Source organism: Theropithecus gelada, chromosome 1 (genome assembly GCF_003255815.1).
Source record: "Theropithecus gelada isolate Dixy chromosome 1, Tgel_1.0, whole genome shotgun sequence".
In the NCBI taxonomy this organism is placed as follows: domain Eukaryota; kingdom Metazoa; phylum Chordata; class Mammalia; order Primates; family Cercopithecidae; genus Theropithecus; species Theropithecus gelada.
In genome coordinates this window covers 161,156,789-161,173,328 of record NC_037668.1, presented here as the reverse complement: position 1 = coordinate 161,173,328, position 16,540 = coordinate 161,156,789, and the positions used below count along the sequence as shown (strand labels likewise).

The 16,540-nt window shown below is 50.2% G+C and overlaps 1 protein-coding gene across 1 annotated transcript in view; it reads right to left on the bottom strand.

Annotated features, from left to right (window-relative positions):
* PIK3C2B (phosphatidylinositol-4-phosphate 3-kinase catalytic subunit type 2 beta) overlaps positions 1-16,540 on the bottom strand; it is a 70,634-nt gene that overhangs the window by 44,093 nt on the left and 10,001 nt on the right. The window contains exon 2 of the mRNA XM_025376714.1: positions 2,107-3,126. Coding sequence (XP_025232499.1) covers positions 2,107-3,039 — 933 coding nt within the window. The 5' untranslated portion in view covers positions 3,040-3,126. The remainder of the gene's footprint in view (positions 1-2,106; positions 3,127-16,540) is intronic.

Genomic DNA, 16,540 nt, shown 5'->3' with positions numbered 1-16,540 from the left:
CGTTTGCCCGGCTGGCAGGCCCTGGTGGCATCGCCCAATGCTGGCTGGGGGAGTCTGCCGGGCAGAGGCTGGCAGCGGGGGTATCAGGCTGGCATTCGGAGCCAGCCATTTCCAGAGCTGGCTCCGCTGGCCTGGGATAAGGAGGTTCCCTCCGGCTGGAAGCCCGACGAAAGCGGGGCGGTGGTATAGGCCGAGGGCCCAAGGGGTCCCCCCTCCCAGCAGGCTGAGCCCCTGCAACAAGCCGAGCCGGGGAGGACCAAGGCCGCATTTCCCCACTCAGAACTGGCAAGAGCTTTTTGCTTTGTGCCCGCTTCTTCAAGGAGATTCTGGGCTGAGCTCTGTCTCAGAACTCTGATGACATGCAGGGGATGGGGAAGGGTAAGGGTGAGGGAGTGGGGGAGGCAGGAGAGAGAAGGAGTGACAGAGGTGACCACCTACCAGGGTGCCCTGACTCAGTGAGCAGGCCCAGCCCGGTGTGAGGAACTCAGAGCTGGGAACAGGAATCTCCCAGTCCCTATAAATAGCGGGAACAGCCCCACCTCTCAGAGCAAGGCCTTTAAAAATCCTTGAGCTCTAGGGATGGGATGTGGCTTATCCCAGGAGCTGATTCTGCTTTTGGGGGCCTCTCTTAGCAGAAGCAGAGGAAGGAAGAACTGTGTAGCTCTTCAGAGTTGGGAAGGTTCCCAAAGGCTAGACACAAGGTGGGAAAACCCCAGTGCCCCTTAAACAATGGCTAAGGAGGAAACCGGGACGGAATGAAGCGGAATGCTAAGCTGTCACAGAAGGCATCAGCAGCCAGGGGCATTGGCTCACACCTGTAATCCCAGCACTTTGGGAGGCCAAAGTGGACAGATCACCTGAGGTCAGGAGTTCGAGACCAGCCTGGCCAATGTGGTGAAACCCATCTCTACTAAAAATACAAAAATTAGCTAGGCGTGGTGGCAGGTGCCTGTAATCCCAGCTACTTGGGAGGCTGAGGCAGGAGAATCTTTTGAACCCGGGAAGCGGAGGCTGCAGTGAGCCGAGATCATGCCACTGCACTCCAGCCTGGGCGACAGAGCGAGACTCCATCTCAAAAAAAAGGTATCAGCCATGGGGGTGTCACTTGTCTCTTGACTCCTTGCAGCCAGGGTTTCCAGCGACCAAGGATGAAACACAAAGAGGCCTTCTGGTCCCACCCAGGAGATGCTGCTGAAGCTCCCCTAAACCAGAAAAAAGATCAGAGCTGCCCTGGTACCTGCCTGGGGGCTTTGACCTAGATAGTTCGCTATTTTACACTATGTACTGATAAAAATAAAATTATTTGTCATGCTGCATATTTTTTCTAAATATTTTCATTGTGAGAACAGAATGGGTAGAGATGAATAACGCAAGGGTTGCACAACAATGTGAATGTCATCAGTGCCACTGACTGCACACTTACACATGGTTACGGTGGCGAATTTTACGTTATATATATTTTATCACAATAAAGAACAGAGCAGAGAGAGAGAGAGAGAGAAAGGGAGAAGGAGAGGAGAGAGAGGGCTTAGGAATGAGAGAGGCCAGGCTGAATGCTGGCCCTGCTATTGCTTGCTGTGTGGCTTTGGACTATCAGGAAGGGTTGTTGTGGAGATCTGGACCAGGGTCTGGCATTCAGTGGGCACTAAACAAGTGGTTACTATTGTGAATGATCTTCATCGCCACGCAGCGTTTTTGGCAGAGCAGGGCCTCAGAGCAAGCGGAAGCAACTTGCTCCGGTCCAGAGGGCCATTCAGCCAGTCAATAATGAATCCCCTAACTCCCAATTCAGTCCTTACATCAGGAAGCAGGCACACGCTAGGAACCAGGATTTCCAAATGCCTGCCCCAGAAGGACCGTTTTGGCCAAGACACATGAAACCTGGCCCTGAGAAGGAGCCCTCCCTTTACTGGTATCCACCCCAAATCAAGCCTCCCTTGGACCTCCCCTGCCAGAGCCAGGGTCCCAGTGGCAGAAAAAGAGGGTGGGAGAGGCCTAAAGGGGTAAGGACTTGGCAGAGTTGGATGTAGAACAGCAGAGAGACTAGTCCCTGTTTCTGAAGGACATGGAGAAAGGAAGGCAGAAGAAACACAAGAAGGTGCTCACCGGGGCTGCAGAAATCCGGCGGTTCTTGCCAGGCGTCGTATTCTTTCGGGTGCCGTAGCGGGAGGCGTAGGTGCGGGGGGGCACCTGAGGGGGCATAGTCTTGCTCCTGGCCACGGGTTTTCCAGAGGTGTCTTTGCTGAAGTCCAGGGGCCCTCGGCCCTCCTTCCAGCCCCTGGTGGCATCCCGCAGCATCTCCGCATCATAGGTCGATTTCAAGTTAAGCCTAGTAATTGCATCATTGATACCATCATAGTCCACAGACCCCAGTAGGCGCCCCTGACCCCCACCTCCCGGCACCTCTTCCTCTTCTAGGATCCGATGCTCTAGCAGTTTGCCCGGCAATTGTTCGACCAATGAGAAAGTGTTGATGTCATTGGGCTGGGAGATCTTGGAGGATGAGGGGGACCCCTTTCTGGGAGGCAGGGGAGGGGTATCCCAGATAGAAGCTCGGGGAGGCAGAGGAGGTGGGGATAGTTTCTTGCAAGAGCCCTCTATGTCCCCTGGTCCTGGGGATGAAGAAACTCCCCCATCTGAACCATCAAAAATGTAAAGGTAGTCTCCAGACAGGGAGCCTTTGGGCCAGGGATCTGGGCCAGGCTGGGGCCCTTGGGAGGTAGAGTGGTTGGGCGGCCCTTCCTGTGGGGAGAGTGAGTTGTAGTTGAGGGTAGGATCAGAGCCAGAGAGACCGCGTAACAGCTTGAGGTCGGTCCGCCTTCCTGCTGGCTTGCTGTAGAAGTCTACCCCAGGCTCATCCCAGCTGATGAGAGAGGGGTCTGCGTTCTGCTTGGCTCTGTTCTCCTCCTTGTCATGTCGGAGCCGGGACAGGGCATCATACTCCATCTGCAAGGCTTCGGCCATCGCCAGCTCTTTGCGGCTGATGCCCACCGACTCCAGGGACTTCCAGTGTTCCCCATTGCCCTGAGTCGAAGACATGGCGAGGATGGGGGACACAGGTGACAAAGAAGTCTCTACTTCCTGCCAACGTCAGTTCTGGAGGGTTGTGACATGCTGTCTGGGCATCTGCAGGGGTAAAAATATCAATCAGTCACAAGAGAGATTTACTAATAATCCAATTTAGGTGACATAATCTGGGCCAGTGCCTGTTTCTTTGGTGTGTACAACTAATGGAAAGCATAGAAAGACAGAGGAAAAAAGGGATACCAAGACAACTTTACCTATTTATTATATCCAACTACCCATCCATTCATCTCTACATGCCTCATCTCTGCGCCCTAATCCCTATACTCACCTCTGTCATTTGTGCCCCAAAAAGAGAAAGGCATCTCTTTTTTTTTTTTTTTTTTTGAGACGGAGTCTCACTCTGTCGCCCAGGCTGGAGTGCAATGGTGCGACCTCGGCTCACTGCAACCTCCGCCTCCCAGGTTCAAGTGATTCTCCTGCCTCAGCCTCCCCAGTAGCTAGGATTACAGGCGCCCACCACTGTGTCTGGCTAATTTTTGTATTTTTAGTACAGACGGGGCTTTGTCATGTTGGCCAGGCTTGTTTCGAACTCCTGACCTCAGGTGATCCACCCGCCTCGGCCTCCCAAAGTGCTGGGATTACAGGCGTGAGCCACCACACCCAGCCAACAGGCACCTTCTATTACCCAAGAAGAAGAGATGGAAGCAAACCTTCTCCAGTCAATTTGAAGAGGACAGCTTTCACACACTACTGGTGGGGACTGTAAAATGGTACAACCACTCTGGGAAACAGACAGCTTCTTAAAAAGGTAAACACACACCTAACATAGGATTCAACTATCACTCCTACTTATCCAAGAAAAATAAAAGCATATGTCCATACAAAGACTTGCTCATGAATATCCACAGCAGCTTTATTTGTAATATCCCAAAATGTCCATCAACAGTGAATGCATATTTTAAAATGTGATGTCTATACAATTGAATACTACTTGGCAATAAAAAGGAATGAATTATTGACAAAGGCAATAACATGGATAATCTTAAAATAGCTTTGCTGAGTAAAAGATGCCAGAAAAAACAGTATGAGTATGTAAGATCCATTTATATAAAATTCTGGAAAATGCAAACTGATCTATAATGACAGCAGATCAGCGGTATCTGGGGGACAGAGTGGAAAAAGAGGTGGATTACAAAGGGACACAAGAGAACCTTTGGAGGTGGTTATTATCTTGATTGTGGTCATGGCATCATTGGTATACTCACATGTCAAAACTTATTAAACTATACACTTTCAATATGCATATTTTATTATATGTCAATTACACCTCAATAAAACTATAAATGAAAAGTACAAGAGAACCCTGTTAAACGGACCTTGTAATTACTCAGCTTGCACTAGGATCCTCCCCAAATACAGCAATATATAAAAGAAAACAAAGCTTGCCAACAGGTGAGACCCGGCTACCTGATCTTATACAGGTGTGCCAAAATATGGATTTCCCCGCCCGCCCCCCGCCCCCCTACAGCCCTCAGAAGGCCACACAGGATCTCCAGGCCAGTGCTTCCACTTACTTCAGTGCTGGTATCCTTTTCTCTAGAAGCCATGATGTGAACAGAGTTGAGAAGCACTCAACAAATGGTGGTAATGACAAGGTCAGTCTGGCCCAGTGGTTCTCAACCCCAGCTGCAACATTAGCAACACTGGGGGAACTTTTAAAAAGTACTGAAGGCCGGCCGGGTGCGGTGGCTCACGCCTATAATCCCAGCACTTTGGGAGGCTGAGGCAGACGGATCACCTGAGGTCAGGAATTCCAGACCAGCCTGGCTAACATGCAAATACAAAAAATTAGCCAGGCGTGGTGGCATCCATCTGTAATCCCAGCTACTCAGGAGGCTGAGGCAGGAGAATCACTTGAACCCAGGAGGCAGAGGTTGCAGTGAGCTGAGATTGCATCATTGCATTCCAGCTTGGGCAACAAGAGCAAAACTTTGTCTAAAAAAAAAAAAAGTACTCAAGCCCGAACACTCTCAAGAGATTCCGATTTAATTGATCTGCGGTAGGGTAATGGTATTTTTTAAAAACTCCCCAGGAGATTCTAATATGTAGCCCAACCTGAGAACTGTGAATCTATGAATGTGTGTTTGTGATTAGGTTAGGGGAGACCAGTGTGAAGTAGTCACTTCTGACTCTTAGCATCAGCAGCCAAAAGGTTGACAGTTCCATAAAAATTATCAAAAAATGTTCATTCTCTTGTACTGCTTCACCCAACAGGTAACAAACATGAAATTACTCCTCATGATTAGAATGTTGAAAACATCAATAGGAAAAAGACTCAGATAGATTCTTGGGTGGCAAGTTGCTTAGATTCAAAATAAGTTAGGACAAAGTTATCCCTTTCCCTAGGGTGCCCTCCCAGGACCCTGGTACATCTGTCAGGTATAGGCACAGGACCCTGGTCTGAAGGGTTCTGGCTCAGTGAATCTGACAACTATTGCACTTAGGAATGAGTTCACCAAGGAGAGACCGGCCCAAGCCCAGCCTCAGGGTATCTAAAGCAGTTCACTGTTAACTTAATTTCTCTGCCTTTCCACAGCTCCTTACAGATCACTTTTCATCCACAGTGGGTATAAGGGAGTCTTGCTATTTGAAATTCAAAGGAGTAGCATAAGCAGATGGAGATATCCAGAACCTAGCTGCCTGGAGCTGGGAGACTGGTCCCAGGAAAAGGGGGGCCTAGTGCCTTACAGATAGAAGACACCAGATAAATGCTCAAAGTTGGATTGGGCTTAGGCATGTTAATCCAGAGAATGATTGTGTATTTTCAGTGCTGAGCTAGGACAAGCAGAGTATTAAGATTTGCCTTAGCAGGCACTATTGTGAGGAGGAAAATTCAGGCCATTGGAAATAATCTTTTTCAACTTCCAGCCTCTCTTCCAACACTCACTTATGCACACTTGCACTCAGCTTCACTTTCTTCCTTTTGGCCCAGGGGAAGCAGATTCCTGCCTCCTGCTGAGGCACAACCCTCTTCTGCTCTTGCCCCATCCATTTCATCTCTAGGATAATGCTCCATGGATTTCCCCTCCCTCTCCTGTATCTTCAATCTCTTCTCCTTAACGTGGTTTTTCTCTTCAGCACATAAACATGCCTCATCTAATCTTAACAAGAAAGGAAAAACCCCACACCCTAAAACACCTCCCCTTAACTTTTTTTTTTTTTTTTTTTTTTTTAAGATGGAGTTTTGCTCTTGTTGCCCAGGCTGGAGTACAATGGCATGATCTGGGCTCACTGCAACCTCTGCCTCCCAAGTTCAAGTGATTCTCCTACCTCAGCCTCCCAAGTAGCTGGGATTACAGGCATGTGCCACCACGTCCAGCTAATTTTGTATTTTTAGTAGAGATAGGGTTTCTCCACGTTGGTCAGGCTAGTCGCGAACTCCCAACCTCAGGTGATCCACCCGCCTCAGCCTCCCAAAGTGCTGGGATTACAGGAGTGAGCCACTGCACCCGGCTCCCCTTAACTGTTTTGTCCTCTCTGTTCATCCTTCCATTCTCAGCCAAGCTTCCAGAGAGTGGACTACACCTGATATTTCCAAATTCTCCCTTCCCATTTACACTTTAACTCACTGTAATCTGGTGTCTGCCCCCTACATCCCACTAAAACTGCTCCTGCAACAATGCCTGGGCTGCCCAGTTCGGTAGCCATTTCCACCTGCCTGGACACTGCTGCTGTGTTTGGCTCTACAAACCATTCCCTTCTTCCTTAAACCCTCTCCCCCTGGCTTTCACGAAGATATTTTTTTCCTGTTCTCCATCTCCTCCTTCTTTGTCTTCCTCTTCCTTTGTCCACCCCTGAAATGTTGGTGTTGGCTCAGGATTCTATTCTCAGCTTACTGTTAACTCTACCCCCTCTGCTCGGGCAATCTTATCTATTCTTGTTTCCTAGCCATACTACTCACATGTTAATGAATCCAAATATGTATCTCTCCTTCAAGTTTATGTGCCCACTCATATCTCAAAATCCAAATGTCCAAAACTCAACTATCATCTTCTTTCCTCCCCACAATCTGCTCCTTGCTCCTGGTTCCCCATTGTGGTGAATGGCACCACCCAGTCCCCGAAGCCGAAATCCTGCAGTCATCCTAGAGTCCCCCTTCCTTTCACTCCTCTCTCCAATTGCCAACGCATGCCACCTTTTCCTCCTTTAATACTTCCCAAAGCTAATCTTTCCTTCTATCCTAACTGTGGTTGCCCTAATTCAGGCCCTTATCTTCTCTCATTTGGGCTAATACAATGGCCTCCTAATAGTCCTTCCCCCTACTAACCTTGGCCTCTTCAAGGCTTTTTCACAGAACATCCTGAGGGCTCTTCCTAAAATGTAAATTTCATCACCTTGCTTCCTGCTTAAGATCCTTCAAAGGCTCTCTGGTTTCTCATAAGACTCTCTCCTGCCCTGCTCTCCCTCTCATCTCCAACCATTCATGACCATGTATGTGATACCTCTGTGATTTGGTTCAAGTTGTTCCAAATTGCTAGTTGCTATTGGCTCCCAATAGCAACCAGTGTATATTTCAAACACAGGCTTAAGACATTTTGTTCAAAATTACATGCTTATGGATCTATCACCCCTACTATGTTCCTCAAATTCCAAATTCCCATCATTTCCACTGAGCTTGAACTGGAACATCAGGGCAGAACCTTCTGGGAGGTGGGGAATTTTCAGACATGGAGATGGGTGGTCAGGATGTAACGGGTGTGCTCCTTAGTATCCTTCAAACACAGGACTGGGTTTTGGAACTAACCAGGTTGGATTGGCATCTGTAAGACAGGTGCAAGGATGACAAGAAAACCACACACAGTGCCTTCCAGCTCTGAGATTCCTTGATTCCAACGTACCAATTCCTTAGGTCAAATCTCTGAGAGGACTCCAAAGTTACAGGAAAGAGAAGGAAAGGGTGATCCCAGGGTGATCCAAGCAGGCGCTGTTCCTGAAGCTCTTCCCAGACTGGAATTCAGACGGAGGAAAGGCGAGCTACCCGTCTCTAACCACCATCCTCCTGGCTCTGGGACAGGCCGCCACTAGACTGTCTCAGCCACACAGGGAAGGAAGCCCAGCTCTCTGACAGATCTCACGCCCGGGGCCACACTGGCAATGCTCCTCCCAAAGGCTCAGCACTCAGCTCACTATGATGCTGAGAGGTGGCAGTGAGGAAACAGGACAAACAGCATCCCTCACAGGACCAGGAGGGCCACCCCCAAGGTGAAGTAAAGGTTCAGAGAGCAGCAGCCAGACATGAGGGAACTCCAGAGACGGAAAGGCAGGAGCAACCAGTCCCAACGACCTTGAAACACAGCGAGCTGGCTTCCTCTAAAAATTCAAGCCCTAGATTTCATTTTCCAGGACTAGAGGACACGCAGAAAGTATTTTAGGAATCAGGGTTTCATGTTTCCTGCCTCCCCCCTTCCCCAATTCGGTTCTCTCTCGGTCAGGTTCTACATTAGAAATTGCTCTAGGGCCAGGCGTGGTGGCTCATATCTGTAATCCCAGCACTTTGGGAAGCTGAGGTGGGAGGATTGCTTGAGCCCAGGGTTCAAGACCATCCTTTGGGGGGAAAAAACTAGCTGGGTGTGGTGGCATGCACCTGTAGTCCCAGCTACTTGGAAGGGTGAAGTGGATGGATTGCTTGAGCCTGGGAGTTTGAGGCTACAGCGAGCCATGATCATGCCATTGCACTCCAGTCTGAGTGACAGAGACCCTGTTTCAAATAAAATAAATAAAATAAAATAAAAATAAAGAGTGCTCTATTCCCTTAGTCTTCAAGGGCTACTAGGGATTCTGTATAAAAACAAATCGCCACATCGGTCCCTTGAAAGAGGAAGGGTAGATCAGGGCCTGCATCTCTGCTACTCTGCAGCCCATCCAGGGAGAGATGGCTGGGGCCAGTGCCACAATGTCACACAACTCCAGGGGGCACCCCACACATTGTATTCTATGTGAATGACAACCCCTGACCACAAAAAATAAAACCATGTGAATGGTGCCTCCTGGAGTTATACACCTTGGTGGTTCAGGCTGCGTTCTCTCCTAATGTCCACCTCCTAGAAAACAGATGGAAATCGTCCAGAAGGTCTGTTACAGCAAGTTTTCTTTCACCACCTGCCTGCAATAATTGTTAACATTTCCCCACATTTGCTCTCTTTCTTGTTCTACTTTACCATTTGAAAGTAAGATGCCCTTTGCAAAGTGTGTGTAAGAAACACTTTGCCTCTAAAAACTTCAGTCTGAATCTCTGAGAGCAAGGGCATTCTCCTATGTAAACACAATGCCATGAGCACACCCACAAAACTTAACATTGACAACAATAATATCATCTAATGCACACTGCACATTTGAGTGACTGCAATTGTCTGTCATCTGGGAAGCTTTAAAAATATACACATTCCCGGCCTCTCCTCTGGAGGTTCTGACTCAGTCGGGTGAGTGCCTAGATGCTGGATGCTTCCAAAGCCCCTAAAGTGATTCGAATGTGCAGCCACATTTGACCCCACAGAAGAGGGTTTCAGAACTCTCAGGAAGACAAGAGGACCTGAGTAGAGGCACCCCAAAAAGCACCAGTCAGCTGATGAAACAAGAGGATATGCCTATGGCCAAGCAGGTCGGTGCCAGGGTCTGAGTTGCACCAGGCACCAAACTCAGTCTCACAGCTGCCCACAGATGGCTGAGGGCTGGCCAGGGAGGAAATGGGGTCAGGACAGAATGACACAATGGTTCAGAGTCAAAGGGTGGAAAGAAAGGAGAGGGCACTCCCTCCAGTGGAGCTGGCTCTGTTTAGTCCCTGTGCCAGAGTGGGAGGAGCCCAGGGGCCACCACTGGAGCCAGTGGGTGGTGAGGGTTCCTGCTGTCTTGCTGGAAGGCACCCTAACAGAATGGTTCTGCTTGGGACTGGGAGAATCTAGAGGGGTCTGGGTCATCTCTTCCCCATACCCTGAGCCACAGATTGGATCCCAATGGGTGTTGAGTACCAGCTACATGCCAGGCACATACATATCTAAAGACTAGAAGTATTCAGATGACTATGGCACAATTCCAGGGAGCTTACAATCTAGCAAAGGTGGCAGACACATACATAAAGAATCCAATCCCCTCTTGGGGTGTAAAGCAGGAAGTAAGAAGGTACTGCATTTCTTGGACCATCTTCAGTGGGCAGGGAAAATAGAAAGCTCTCAAGCAAGGTGGTGAAGAATATGCAGGGTTTCAAGCCCCCAGTCTTGGGCATCCTGATTTTCAGTAGATTTTACTAAGGGAAGAGAGTCAGCTCTAGGACTTCCCCAGGAAGGGACGTCAGCACCTCCCCTAAGGGCAGGCAGGGTCAGGGAGTCAGAAGCCATAAGGACTTAAACCCTTTGGTGTCCAGGTTTTTCTCTTCAGAGAGGACCTCCACTTCTGTCCATCCCCCAGCACCCACACTCACCCATACCTCCAATCCCACTGGCTTTGCAGCCGGGGACGCTGCCCTGCATCTCAGTCCACACACGTGCCACTGGCTCCACCTGCCCCTCCCACAGCCCGGCTCTAACAGGGAACATCAACACACTCTGCCAGGAATCCGACTCCTCCAGCAGGGAGATGTATTAAGGTCAAGCAGGCCAGCTCCCAGCCTCCAACAGATGTGCATCTGATCCCTGTTTCCTTATGGAAAACCCACAGGTTGTCTACAGCTCTATAAGCTTCTTTGATGGCAGGTCTATTATGGAATCACATGCACCAATAAGGTATTTCTCTGCTCTAGAGTGCGTGCCCTCTGAGTACCTCTCATTTAGTTTCAAATGTGAGAAGACAGAAAATAACAGTTTGTGTTTTCTTCCCACTTATACATCCCCTCTCTAGTGACCTCTATAGCTAAACTAAAGCTGCCCCACACAGTCTGGCATTTCCTACCAGGACTTACTCTCCATCCTTCTACTCCCTGGGCATACCATACCCTGGACTCTCCATTAATTTGAAGCCAAAGTGCACAAAAGAGTTTAGTGAAAGTCCTTCTGGGTCCTAGACAGGCAGAGGGACAGGAGCTTGAAGCCTGTGGGTCACAGCTACATAAAATCAGGTCTGCATGCCCTGCTGACTCCAACTCAGAGACCCTGATTCTAGCTCAGAAACCATTTGGCCTCATGCACACACATAGAATCCTTGGAGATCATAGCTCCTGCCACATACCCTGTAGACTGTGGGCTCTGCGTATGAGGAGAGACCAGGATGGAAGAGGTGAGGCAGCTTGTGGCTCCTCTAAAAACTTTCCTTCCTCTAGAGCTGGCAATTTTGATTGCAGGGCCAGGGACCAGAAGCTGGCAATCAACTGAATGGAACATTTGGCAAAGACGGAAGAAAAGCCTTGGCAGTATGTGTATTTCTAACCCAGGAATCATCCCAGGAGCCAAAGCAGCCACATCTCTGTCTGGTTCCTACTTCCTGCTTCCTCCTCCCCTCTTCCCTCACCCAAGAACCAATCCTTCCCATCCAGTTCACCCCAGGTTCCCTCTAAGGGCATAGTAGTTATGAGGGACTCCTCCAGCTTTCTTGGCCTTCCAGAGAAAGGTAGGGGGACAGGAAAGGTCCCAGGATGACCTCCCCTGACCAACCTTGGCTTCCAGCTGAGGAGACCACTGAGGGAACTTCTTTACACACAACTTTCACAGCAGCCCATCCCGTATCAGAAAAACAGCCACAGAATTTCCAAAAAGCAACACCTAGGAAACCCTAAATGCTCTGAAAATACTGTAGATGCTGCGAAGTAGAAAAGAAGCTCCTCTGAAAGAGGACACAGAAAATGGGTGGAGTTGGAGACGAAGACACAGTCGCTCTCTTTAGGCCTGGCCTTCCCTATCTACCACCTTTCTCAGCTTTCCCTCAACACAGCATTTGCTTCCTATAAACTGAGGTCTCCTGCAAGGCCCAGATTGTCACCACTGTCACCTCCAACCTCAGTTCAGCTTCCTTAGCTCATGCCCTTGGGAATCCAGTTCTGCAGGATTCGTTCCTGTGTGGGTGGGGAAAACTCCCTGGAGGATGCCAGCCTGTTCAGCAGAGTCCATAGAGCAAGTCCCAGCTGTTCCCATCCAGCCAGGGCACCAAAGTGAGGAAACAACATACCAACAAGGCTCTGCTCTGCCTGGAGGGCTCATCAGAGAGAGGACAGGAGAGGCCACGACAGAGGAGCTGCCTCCCCAAGTCCTCTGCACTGGGCTCGGTGGGGCCGGGCTAACCCAATTGGGTCTGCAAGGAGCAAGGAGGCAGTGCGGAGGTGTGCTTCAAATGAGGGCCCAGTCCCACTGCAAAGGGATGAGGATGTATGTCGGGGTAACTGCAGAGGCACCGGACTGACCAGAGGGCACTGAATAATGTCAGTGAGACCATCCTCCAGAAGGAAGACATCCTTCCTGGGGGCTGACACTTTCTTTTTGAGCGAGTGTCTCTAATTCATTCAATTATAATAATTGTTAGGGTGCTTTCTGGTCGCACCTTTCTCAGACGTCCAAAATGCTCTCTCATGTCTTGATGACAGGGTCCTCCTTTCTGTCCCCGATGAGAGGGAGGACCACTAAGGCTAAGTGGCTTTGTACTGTGTCTCCCACTGGAGCTGCTCCAGAGTCAGGAAAAGATTGTAGACCCGATGAAGGGAGGCTGGCATGGTGGGAATACTCAGAAACACTCTTGGCCCCAGCCTTGTGCTCTCCCCTGCAAGTGTACACTCAGCACAGATATGCCAGAGCCCCAGTACCCAGAAGGATCACACACATAAGAGTAGAGGAGGCAGGGCCAGCAGCTCCCAGGTGGTGGTGCTGTCTGTAGGGAGGACGGGGGTGACTGCCTGTAAGCTTGGGTGCAGGAGCCAATGGGCAGGGCCGGGCTGTGTGGGTGGTGGGGTGCCGGCAGCTGACAGCCACCTGCTCAGCTCTGAGGAGGGCCAAAGGAAGTCAAGCAGAAAAAGGCAGAGCCAGCCATCCATGGGAACCAGCTAAGGCGCCGACCAGCCCCCACGCCACGCTTCTTTCCTCCCTTGGGATAGGAAGGCTCTCCACCACGTGCCCACAGCCCGGCCCACTATCCCTGTGCCATCATGGTGTTCCTCAACCTGCAAGCTAGACTCAGAGTCTGATGATAAAGCAGGATATCTTCAGGTAATGCTAACTCTTCAAATATCAAGGCAATCCCTAATAGATTACAGTCACTCTCAGGGACCTGAAGCCATAGGGATCACACAAACCGTGTGTAACCCCCAACCCCTCCTCACACTTTTCCCCCTGCACCCCACACACATATCTATGTCTCCCCACTACATACACACTGCACACCTCCCATGCTTATCCCATAACCCTCACACCCTCCCCATACATACCCCCTACTCTCCCCCCACATACAACCTCCTGCTCACTCACTCCCTCACCAGCTCTCCCAGGAAAAGAGAAGAGAGGAAGCTGGCCTAGACCCATAAGATCACACTCTTTTTTCTTTTTTTTTGAGACGGAGTCTCGCTCTGTCACCCAGACTGGAGTGCAGTGGCGTGATCTTGGCTCACGGCAAGCTCCGCCTCCAGGTTCAAGCAATTCTCTGCCTCAGCCTTCTGAACCACAGGCGCCCGCCACCACGCCCAGCTAATTTTTTGTATTTTTAGTAGACACGGGGTTTCACCATGTTAGCCTGGATGGTCTCGATCTCCTGACCTCGTGATCCACCCGCCTGGGCCTCCCAAAGTGCTGGGATTACAGGCGTGAGCCACCGCGCCGAGGTCACATTCTTAGTGTCACTGGCAAAGAAGTCTGAGAAAAAAGGTTAAACCCAGAAAAAAAAGGAAAACAGGCCCTCTCAGCACCAGGGGGCAGCTCCGGCCCTTCCCCAAGCAGGCTCTTCCTTCTCTGCATTCCAGCAGGCTGGGGGCACCCAGGCAAAGAGAATGCCATGGAAGGAGCCCCAGGCAGAAGAGCTTCACAAGAGCCCTCTCCCAAATGCCCCCAGGCCTGCTGGCAGGCCCCCCAAGGGTGGCTGGTCATTCCCTAAATCAGGAAGGTGTAAAGAAGCCCTGGGGTCCCCACAGACCAGGGTGGGAAAGGAAAGGGACACCGGCTTTCAAGCAGTTCCAGTCTTTCAATCCAGAGAAAAGCAGAAAAATGAAACACCCCTAAACATCTGATACTCATTTACACAGGGGTGTGAGAGGCCAAGGTGTTAGTCCTTCCCAGGGATATTTGCATTAAAAAGCAGAGTCTAAGGAGGAGAGCGCCCAACCCGACAGGCCCTGGAAATGGTAAGACTTCTATTTTCCCAGGGAGGAATGAGCCATGAAAAGACGGGGTGCTCTCTAGTGTTTGGCCCCATGGGTCCATGGCCTCCCCCTGGTCTCAGCTCCTGAGTCTGGGAACCTCTTGCCCCTCTAGAGTACAGTCCCCACAATGCTGCCCCTTTAAGGCACTGACCCCTCCAACCCCTGGCCTTGGCTATTCTTAGCCCAGGTTGATCCAGGTGGCCACGGTCCTCTGCCTATAGCCATGCAGTTCCCAAGCTGGGAGCCTCCATTCTTCCTGGTAGCAGGCCAGAAGGATATCCTGCTCCAGGGTCAGTCAAGGACACTGAACCCAGCGGGGAGACCAAGGATTCTACTTTAGCCAGGTCAAAGGGGAAACCCTACTCAGGGTACAAGGCCTTAAAAGAGAACTGAAGGCTGGGCGTGGTGGCTCATGCCTGTAATCCCAGCACTTTGGGAGGCCGAGGCGGGCAGATTGAGGTCAGGAGTTCGAGACCAGCCTGGGCAGCATGGTGAAACCCCATCTCCACCAAAAATACAAAAATTAGCTGGTTGTGGTGGCAGGTGCCTGTAACCCCAGCTACTTGGGAGGCTGAGGCAGGAGAGTTGCTTGAACCCGGGAAGCAGAGGCTGCAGTGAGCCAAAATTGCGCCACTGCACTGCACTCCTTCTTAAAAAAAAAATAAAACAAAAAAACTGAGAAACAAGATACTCTCCAAGACAGCCTATAGTGTCCCAGAATCCTCAAACCACAGGAAGGATACCTAGATGGGGGGAATGGGAAGAAGGCAGTCGTCCTGATGGTACCAGACCACAGGGGATCCCAGCAGGACTGCCCATGTCAGCCTGGTCACCCTAGACATGTTGCAGCAGTAGGCTTCAGTTTCCCCTTAGCCCTGGTCACCTGCACATACAGCCTGGTATGGACTCCCCATCCCCTATTTCCCATTTGTACCAACTCTTAGGGCCTCAAAGCCATGGTTACCACTGGGGGTGCCTTTCTCTTCCTCCTGCTTTCTCTCTCTCCTGCTTCCATCCCAATTCAAGATCCTCAGAAAGGCCAGGCACAGTGGCTCACACCTGCAATCCCAGAATTTTGGGAGGCTGAAGCAGGATGATCGCTTGAGCCCAGAAGTTTGAGGCCAGCCTGGGAAACACAGTGAGACTCCACCTTTACAAAAAACACAAAAATTAGCTGGGTGTAGTGGCATGTCCCAGTAGTCCCAGCTACTTGGGAGGCTGAAATAGGAGGATCAACTGAGCCATGATTGAGACACTGCACTCCAGCCTGGGTGACAGAGGGAGACCCTGTCTCAAAAGAAAAAAAAAAAAAAAATCTTCAGAAGCCCTCCCTGGTCAAGCCTTCCAGTATCTCCCTACTTTTATTCTCAGTGTTTCCTTAATACCCTAATACTCCGTGTTCCACACTGATAAAAATGGTGGCCCTGTCGCCTGGGGAACAAGAGCAACACTTTTGCCTTAGACATTAACTGACCATTTTGCATCTCTGTGCATGGAGTGGTTATGGGTCATGGAGATTTTGAAAAAATAAAGTGACTTTAGCGAGGCAGAGGAGTACAGAGCAAAGAATCGTGTCAATTAGTTTTGATATTGCTTTGTACATGCCCTGATGCCTTTCTCCGATCTCTTATCCCCCAGTTTGCACAGGAAGGTCCCAAGGGAGACAGATCTCCCTAAGACAGAACCTAAGTCTACATTAAGCAAAGGGGACGCTCAGCAGAAGGGTGAACGACCCGGCACAGTATAGCACACTTGCATTCCACCAGCCCCTTGCCCATGTGACCCTCGCCCAGGGTCTCCCAGTCAGAAGTCATTCCCAGCAGATATTCACTGACTGCTTCAGCTGGATGAGCGGCCAGGGTGTGACTGTGCAAGCATCCTGTGCCAACAATCCGCAGGAACTGTGTCAAAACACCTTTCCCGTGTAGGTGCCATTTCAAGGTCTGTGAAACTAGTACTGTCGCAACAGGAGTGAGGGAACTACACTTTGTGCTGGTGAAAGGGAAAGAGAAGGGAGGCAGAGAAGTGGGGAGACAGGAGGGAAGACTACCTGCATATGAGCATCACAGAAATAGAGGAAAGGAAACATACCTTCCCCCTCTGGTATTTTGTACCAGGTACTGTCTTATTTAGTCCTCACAACAATCCTTAAATGTGGATGTTATTATCCTTCTTTTATGGAAGAGGAAAGTA